The 8,534-nt window shown below is 36.9% G+C and overlaps 2 protein-coding genes across 2 annotated transcripts; one reads left to right on the plus strand and one right to left on the minus strand.

Annotated features, from left to right (window-relative positions):
- Positions 1 to 42: 42 nt before the first annotated feature.
- LOC107484820 (probable sugar phosphate/phosphate translocator At5g05820) lies at positions 43 to 3,871 on the plus strand. The gene is made up of 4 exons (XM_016105359.3): positions 43 to 636; positions 2,116 to 2,219; positions 2,577 to 2,765; positions 3,348 to 3,871. Exons 1-4 carry the CDS (start codon positions 199 to 201, stop codon positions 3,556 to 3,558), a joined length of 942 nt encoding a protein of 313 aa, XP_015960845.1. The 5' UTR covers positions 43 to 198; the 3' UTR covers positions 3,559 to 3,871.
- LOC107484818 (serine hydroxymethyltransferase 3, chloroplastic) lies at positions 3,408 to 7,487 on the minus strand. The gene is made up of 13 exons (XM_016105357.3): positions 7,375 to 7,487; positions 6,682 to 6,938; positions 6,391 to 6,586; positions 6,115 to 6,289; positions 5,913 to 6,030; positions 5,718 to 5,830; positions 5,495 to 5,617; positions 5,241 to 5,345; positions 5,023 to 5,109; positions 4,829 to 4,936; positions 4,550 to 4,622; positions 4,189 to 4,467; positions 3,408 to 3,554 (listed from the first exon to the last, which is right to left on the minus strand). The coding sequence occupies exons 2-12, from the start codon at positions 6,896 to 6,898 to the stop codon at positions 4,193 to 4,195; spliced, it is 1,590 nt and encodes a 529-aa protein (XP_015960843.1). The 5' UTR covers positions 6,899 to 6,938; positions 7,375 to 7,487; the 3' UTR covers positions 3,408 to 3,554; positions 4,189 to 4,192.
- Between the last annotated feature and the right edge of the window lie 1,047 nt (positions 7,488 to 8,534).

An 8,534-nucleotide genomic window follows, 5' to 3' on the forward strand; every position in this document is an offset into this window, starting at 1 on the left:
ATGAAATATAGCTTCATATGCAATCACTTCTCCCTCTCTTTTAAGTTTTTTTCTTAACTTATAATCATACATTACACCATCAGTTAGAAAACCTTCCACCTTGAGAATTTCTCAGCCAAGAAAACAAAAAAAAAAGGTATCAATTTGCTTAAAACCCATTTGTTAAGACCCAGATTCTTGTTGTTATCATATTATATTATGAAGGCAATTCCGTGGCCAACCATAGGGGTGGTGATTTCTTGGTACAGTTCCAACATTGGTGTTCTCCTTCTGAACAAGTACTTGCTAAGCAACTATGGTTTCAAGTACCCTGTTTTCCTCACCATGTGTCACATGATGATGTGTTCTCTTCTCAGCTTCATTGCCATTTCAATAATGCAAGTTGTCCCTTTGCAGAACATACAATCAAGGAGACAGTTTGCCAAGATTTGTTTCCTTAGCCTTGTTTTCTGCTTCTCTGTCGTCTGTGGAAACATATCGCTTAACTACATTCCAGTGTCCTTTAACCAGGCCATCGGCGCCACCACGCCGTTCTTCACCGCCGTTTTCGCCTATTTCATGACCAGCAAAAGAGAGGCTTGGGTTACATATTGTACCCTGTTGCCTGTTGTTGGAGGAGTCATCATAGCTACTGGGGTAAATTTATTTATTGACTAAATATCCAAATTAGTTCTTTAGAAATTTTAAATCAAACATTTTAATTTTTAATAAATTTTTATTACTTTAGAGGCTCTGGAGATGGATTGGTTCCTTTATAAAGAGGATTAATAGTATTTATTGAGGATCTGGCTGCTTTATAATAAAATTTATTAGAAGCTTATTTGTCAATATGCATATTCAACATTTAATTCTCAGTGATAAAAGGACCATACTGTCTAACTTAAAGACTTCCAAAGTAATAAATTTTTATTGGAGATCAAAATGTCTAATATGAAATTCGTTGGGGGAGAAATTTGGGTATATACTCCTATATCTGCCATAAATTGCATGTGTTTTTAGCTTTTATGTGGTGTTTTTACTGTTGAGAATCCAAGGGAAGTAGATAACAATTGATGATGCCTAATCATAAATTAATGAAATAATTGAAGTTTAGAGAAAAATATGTAAATATCTGCATGCATGAACAATGGTTGAAATTTTTTCCATCTTTGTTTTAACCTTTTTTAATACAGCAGCTAATTTGTGCATTAGTGACTGAAAACCTATGCTTATGGTTATGGGAAGCTGATAGAGATAATAACTTCAACAAAAACATGCAGTAGGACAAGTTTCTTGTATGGATACATGTCTATCCTAGCAAGAGATTCTTGATTGTGGAGTCGGAAAAAACTAATACATCTCTTAATTTCCTCTTCCTTCACTTAAGCATGTCAATTAAATAGAACTCATATTTAATCCTCTAATTCATTTCCCTTAACTCCCAAACAAGTGATCCAATTTGTAGATTTTTCATTATTAACACAACTTATGGTGAGAAATTAATTCTAACATAATTTTATATTGCTAGGTAAGATAGATCAGTCAATATGTTTCTTTAGCTAGGAAAGTAGTATTCCAATTAAAAAGTTTTGATAAGCCATTACTAGGGAAAAGACAAGATACCCTAAAAATGCAAGAATATTCAGCTTGCTTGATATGTAACAAGTCCATTGCACCAGTTTTCCAGCATCAACAGCTTTAAAGTTCTCCTCATTATTTCAGTCTTAACTTTTTTATTATTTTTATGGTTATGAACTCAGCCTTTTCAAACAATTGCTTTTATTAATTATATTAGTCCTTATCTATATTTAATTGTTCAAAATTTGTGCTCGTTTTAATTTTTTCATTTGATCATTCACATTTTAAATTGTGTTTTAGTTTAGTCTTCTATTAATATCAATCAGTCACGTTAAGAAAAGTAATATTATGTCACTAATTCATTATGCCAATTGCCATTTCAACTTCACGTTATTAGTTATGTCACTTTGGATAATTACTCTCACTGACACTGACATTGGCACTATAACACACCATCAAATTTGATAGGACCTTATAATAATCAAAGCAATTATCCTCTTTCTCACATGTAAGCGATGTAACTCTTTTAATATTTTATTTATTTATTTTGTGATGCAGGGTGAACGAAGTTTCCATCTGTTTGGGTTTTTGATTTGTGTTTCATCAACTGCTGCCAGAGCATTCAAATCGGTGCTTCAATCTATTTTATTGTCCTCAGAGGGGTAATGAGTTTATCTATTTTCTCCTTTACATCGGTGATTGTTTTCATGACTTGAACTCATAATCTTAAAGTTATACGAAAAATCGGAAATAACTCAACCATTACTCTAAAACTCCACTTCAGATATTAAGATAAAGATAAGCCATAAGAAGTTATATTTCTATCTCTTTCTTACATGACAAACATTTTCTTTGTTTATGATTTGTGTGTTTCAATAACTCTATTTCTATACCAAAACAGCTACTAAGCGTGCATAAAGAACATTTCAGCTCTTATGACACAGCACCCAGGTGGTGTTAACATCCCAAATAGCAACTATCAACCATTTTAATTTTACTACTTCGATGATGGTTTTCAGGGAAAAGTTGAATTCTATGAGTCTTCTACTTTACATGGCACCTATAGCAATGTTGGTGTTGTTTCCAGCAACATTACTGATGGAGAAAAATGTGATTGGGACCACAGTGGATCTTGCAAGAAATGATATCAGAATTGTATGGTATCTGCTGTTCAGTTCCTCAATAGACTCAATTGAAAAACATGATGAGTGCATTCACCCCTAATTAGATCAGATAACTAATTATCATCAAAAAAAAAAAAAGATCAGATAACTAATAAAGTGCACAATAATTATAGCTTACTTAGGAGAAATTATTCTATCCTTTTTAAAAAAAAATCACATTTTCTTTAAAGGTTTTCTTTCATTATCACTTGATAAAGAAATATCCTACATTAACTGCCCTTTTCAGTATAGTATTTACAAGGAAAGATATTCTGTATCACTCACCATTATTAAATTTCATGTGCATATCAGCATATGGTGAGATTAAAAGAGTGCATAGAAGAGTGACTTTGATACTTCTTTGCTTTGTGGTCAAATATCAACTCCATAAAGCAATAAATTAATAAACTAAAGACACATATTACCACACATTGTAACACCCTCACTAATAGAATATCACGCTTCTACTGCACCACTCTGATGGCTGGGTCATTAAAGTAAAGGCTCCTATCATATATAGACGTGCAGGAGAGTCTCTATAATGCCCTCGCTGTCAGTGTAGCGCAGTGGAAACATAATATTCTGTTAGTACGGGTGTTATACACATGATTTAGGAGATGCATTCAGTTCCTTAAGTCATATGTGGTGTAACCAACTAAATATAAATGTGATTTGCCAAATCTTTTCACAGGTTCTAGGAAATGCAAAGGGGGCAGTTGCAGTGGTTGTCTCAATTCTGATATTCAAGAATCCAATTTCAGTTATAGGAATGATGGGCTATGCACTCACAGTCACGGGAGTCATTCTGTACAGTGAAACCAAGAAGAGGTATAGCTGAAATTTTGAAAAAGAAAAAAAAAATTTAAACACAGTTACCAATCAAACACGTACATAATACACCATACAAGCGAAAGGACCATTGCAGAATATGAACTTTCAGTAATTGTGTTGTGTTAATAGGAAAAGGAAAATTTCACCTATTTCTTTTTCTAATTATTTATTTTAGCATGTATGTACGTGTCCGCAGAGCAAGACTCGGAGGTCATTATACTTCTTACATTTGTTACCTACACGATATTCACAAGAATGTAGCACCAAAAACAATGAATGAATACCCGAATTAGATTCCTACATACTTTCATATTTTGAGAGATGTTTCTTTTGTGTTCTTCTATCTAGCAAATTTTAAACCTTTCAGTTATGTTTCTTTTGGGTCTTGATCTGAATATTTCCTTAGGAGTATATCAAAATGCACCAAGACCGCAACAAAATAAAATTATAAAACAAAAATGTAGCCAACATCTACAAAAGGATTTTCTTTTCTTTAAGGGATTAAAGGAGGGGACACATTTTGCAAGGAAAGATAAACCTTTTTATAAAACAATTCAGTAGCATATATGAAGCATGTAAGTTATTATACCAAAATTTCTAACCATCTTAGTTTCTATCGCTTATTGAAACAACTAACCTATTTAGACACCAGGGATTGGATACTTAGTAGTAAGCTCTTCAACTTTACTACGCAACTTTGAGACTTTGTCTCCTAAAGGAAACCCTGGAGATGTTACGAACTTCAAAAAGTCTTGTAGTTTTGTCCCTGAGACCAGACTCTTGGCTTCGAGACTTATCTGCACACCCTCATGAATCAAGTCTGCTATTAATGTGAATTCTTTCTCCCCAAGTCCTCTTGTCGTCATTGCAGGCGATCCAATGCGAATGCCTCCCGGAACTAGGGCGCTCTTGTCACCTTTTGTGATTAGGCATGTCAATGAAATGTAGCATAATCATCACCAAGAATACATTAGGAAATAATACACTAAGGATCTCACCTGGCACTGAATTCTTGTTGAGGGTTATGGAAGCCATGTCCAGAATCTTCTCTACTCGGGCGCCATCAATACCCTAAAGGATGTAATGCCAATTAATATGATACATAGCCAGAATAAGGAAAGGGTGGTGATTTTTTACATTATGCAATATGATCATGTCTTTTTACATATAAAAGCATGTGAAGCTTTACAATGCAATTTACACTGCAAGTTTGCAAGAAAAAGAGAGAATTAAGAATCAAATCTGACAATTTAAACAAAATGAGAGCAGAGGCTTACAGCTGGCCGCAGATCGACAAGAACCAGGTGGTTATCACTACCACCAGAGACCAGTTTATACCCATGCTCGATTAACCGGTTAGCCAGAGCTCTACAGTTAGACACCACCTGCAAGATGGCAGCCACATGCATGCTTGGTAGTTAGGAAGTAGCTTAATATGCCCAATTCTAACCAACAATGAAAAGACATATACCTGGTTCTGGTAAATTTTAAATTCCTGAGATTGGGCATGCTTCAAGCAAACTGCTAGTCCTCCAATAGTGTGGTTATGAGGACCACCCTATTCAATTGATTCAGCACAATATTAGAATCTCAAACTAACAAAGGTAAAGAAAACATAAATGTCAGACTGCATAGGTGTATACAATCCTCGCATCCTCTTAATAAGCTAGCGGGACATTGCTAATTTACCTGAAGGCCAGGAAAAACGGCATTGTTAATGGCAGACTCTAGATCGACACCATGCACAGGATCTTTCTTGAAGAATATCATTCCACCTCTTGGACCTCTCAAGGACTGGAGGGAAAAATATATAATGGATTAAGTAACCAGTATGTTTCGTAAGTATGACAAAGAAAAATTACATGTTAGATGGATTCGAATAAAACAATAACATTGGTTTTTTAAAAAACAAAAACACAATATGGAAAAGCCTCACGATAGACCTTATGGGTTGTGGTGGTCACAATATCACAAAACTCAAAGGGATTAGCAAGCACAGATGCAGCAACAAGCCCACTTATATGAGCCATATCCATCATAAGAAAAGCGCCTACTTCATCTGCAATCTTCACGAGTATGAGACATAATTAGCTTCTTGCCAATCATGATGTGAGGACATATCATGAGCAAGATAAACTCCAGAAAATAATCAGATAGAAAACATACTTTTCTGAAGTGATGGTAGTCAATGTCTCGAGGATAAGCACTAGCACCAGCAATAATGAGTTTGGGCCGGAAGAGAATAGCAGTTTTCTCCAACATATCATAATCAATAAGACCTTATATGATTCCAAAAAAGGTTAAAATTTTATCAAAGAAATTAGCAACTATATCTGCACTAATTCAATTACAAAAAAATACCTGTTGACTCATCAAGTCGATAAGGCATAGATTCAAAATAAATTGATGTTCCTGATACACGTCTTTTAGGTGTCATGAATCCATGCGACAAATGTCCCCCATGAGGCAAGTCCAAACCCTAGCAACTTACCGTAGTAAGTTAAGACCATCACAGACCACTATATAGTGTTGGTTAAATTAAAGTAAATGAAAAGTAGTTTACCATTATTCGATCATGCGGTTTGAGAATTGCAGTATATACTGCAAAATTAGCTGGGGAACCAGATAATGGTTGAACATTTACACCCCACTTCTCTCCATCTACATGGAATGCAGCTAGTGCCCTTTCTTGGCATAGGATCTCAAGCTCGTCAATAAACTCATTACCACCATAGTACCTTACAAGTATAACGAGTACCCAATCAGTAAGATTAAAGAAGGAAAAAAGGAACCAAACTTTTAATTTTTAATAATATGAAAAAGTAAATGGTGACTCTACCTTTTACCCGGTAGCCCTTCAGAGTACTTGTTTGTAAGGCATGAACCAACTGCTTCCATCACTGCTCTAGAAGTAAAATTCTCAGAGGCAATAAGCTCTAGACTTTTAAATTGTCGGTCCTTTTCCTTGTCAATAATTTCACGAACCTCGGGATCAGCTTCACTCAAGCCGTAGTCCAAGAACTTGCTTCCATCCCCTGATATTTGCATAGTCGCCATTTAAATACCATATATACATCTGGCTAAGATATTATTGAGAATTCTTTCAATCAAATGGTAGAAGCATAGTTACCTCCGATTTCAGGCACTGAGACAGACAAAGATGATGGAGCCCCTGTGACTAAACTACCTTCAACAGGAGATGCTTTGCATGGTCTTGCATTGTGGAACGTTAGTTGAGGGATAAATCCATTACCGCCATACCCTTTATTTGAAGGGAAAGACAGCCCCTTGGTCCAAACGGGTTGCTGCAGAGAACCCATCATTGCAACTCCAGCAGTTGCCTGCATCCTTATCTTATGATTGAATATATCAGAGCTGCAACCCTACCTACATAGTTCAGAGGTCATTTACAATAACATTAGGAAAAAATTTTACATAGCAAGCTACGGAAGTTAGTTTTCTTGCAAGGGAGCAAGGTTTCGAACAGTCTATCAAACAAACATGTGTTTATTCCAAGGGCACAGTGTTCGAAGTTCAAACTTGATACTAAACCCTTAAAACCCCTATTTTAACACCATAGCATCACAAAGCTTAAATATTTACCATGACTTTCAACAACAATCCTCTGAACACTCCATCAAAATTCAAAACAACATGCACGTGGTATAAGATTTAAAAAAAAAAGAAAAAAGAAGAACCCCCAAAGTTTTAGTTATTATGGAACAACAGGAAAGTTAGTTACTAAAATCTTGGGAAGTTTTAGAGCATTCGTAACTAGTTAGAAATATGAAGTGGAAAGTTAAGAGATGAATGGAATTGATACCTGAGAGTTGATTCGAGAGGGAGAGTGGCGGGGTGGATGAGTAAAGTTGGGGACTAGGGGGCGGGTCTTTGCTACTGTCTGAGAGGTCAGAGCAGCGAGTACTCACTACTCAGTATCACTATCACATGTACATGAGTTAAAATAAATATAAAAAAGAAAAGAAAAAAGAAAAAAGAAAAAAGAAAGAATAAACAATTAAATAATACTACGGTGTTTGCGGTGCGGTTTGGTTCGGTTTTTGAAGGAAAAGCCATCCAATCTGATCGTTTAATTAAATTGCAGTTCGGTTTGGTTCGGTTTTTTTCAAACTCATCCGAACCAAACTAAAAAATTGGTTTGGTTTGGTTCGGTTTGTTCGGTTTTTTCAATCAAATCAAAAAAATTCTACCATACTATTATGCAAAGTCGTAACATTGAAATCGACAAACCGAAATACACAATAGCTAACAAAGTCTTGATCTAATGAAATATAATGACAACATAATTCAAATACGACGATTAAAGAAGTTTAATAGTTCAACAGTCAACACAACTAAAAATAAAAATTGTTGCGGCCTGGCCCAAGCCATGCTCGGGTCTACCCGACCCGTTGGGTACCCGACCCGGGCGATCGAGCCCCTTGCGTTCGCCACGGCGTCAGGACACGCATCCTCATCCTCCCATAACACCAGCTGGGAGGAACCTTCGCGGAAATTGGGCTCCTCCCCTCAGGGCCCACTTCTGACACAATATAAATAAGGAAAGACCTGTCCTTCCCAAGGTACGTCACCTTTCCATATCGTTTTTCCCCCTGCCTGCGCACTAGCTGACTTGAGCGTCGGAGTGTCTTTGCAGGTGGCACCCCCCTCTCACATCTCTCCAAGGCAACTGCTCGTCTACTCGGCAAACCCGCAACCAGCACGACCCAAGTTAAGGCGTCCTCTCCCCTTCACCTACGAATCCGATCTGTCCGGGACCCGACAACCGAACATTGGCGCCGTCTGTGGGGATTTTGCCTAAATGGAAGTCGTGCTGGGTCCCGGTGACCAAGCTCGAGCAGCCGGAGCGGAGGGGGCTGCTTCCGTCGCCTCGCTAAGGGGGCGGCGGAGGTCCCCCCAACAACACACGAGAACACGACCCTTCGAAGGAACGGGTGGCGATAGCGCCATAATAATGCAGGA

The sequence above is a fragment of the Arachis duranensis genome, chromosome 4 (genome assembly GCF_000817695.3).
Source record: "Arachis duranensis cultivar V14167 chromosome 4, aradu.V14167.gnm2.J7QH, whole genome shotgun sequence".
In the NCBI taxonomy this organism is placed as follows: domain Eukaryota; kingdom Viridiplantae; phylum Streptophyta; class Magnoliopsida; order Fabales; family Fabaceae; genus Arachis; species Arachis duranensis.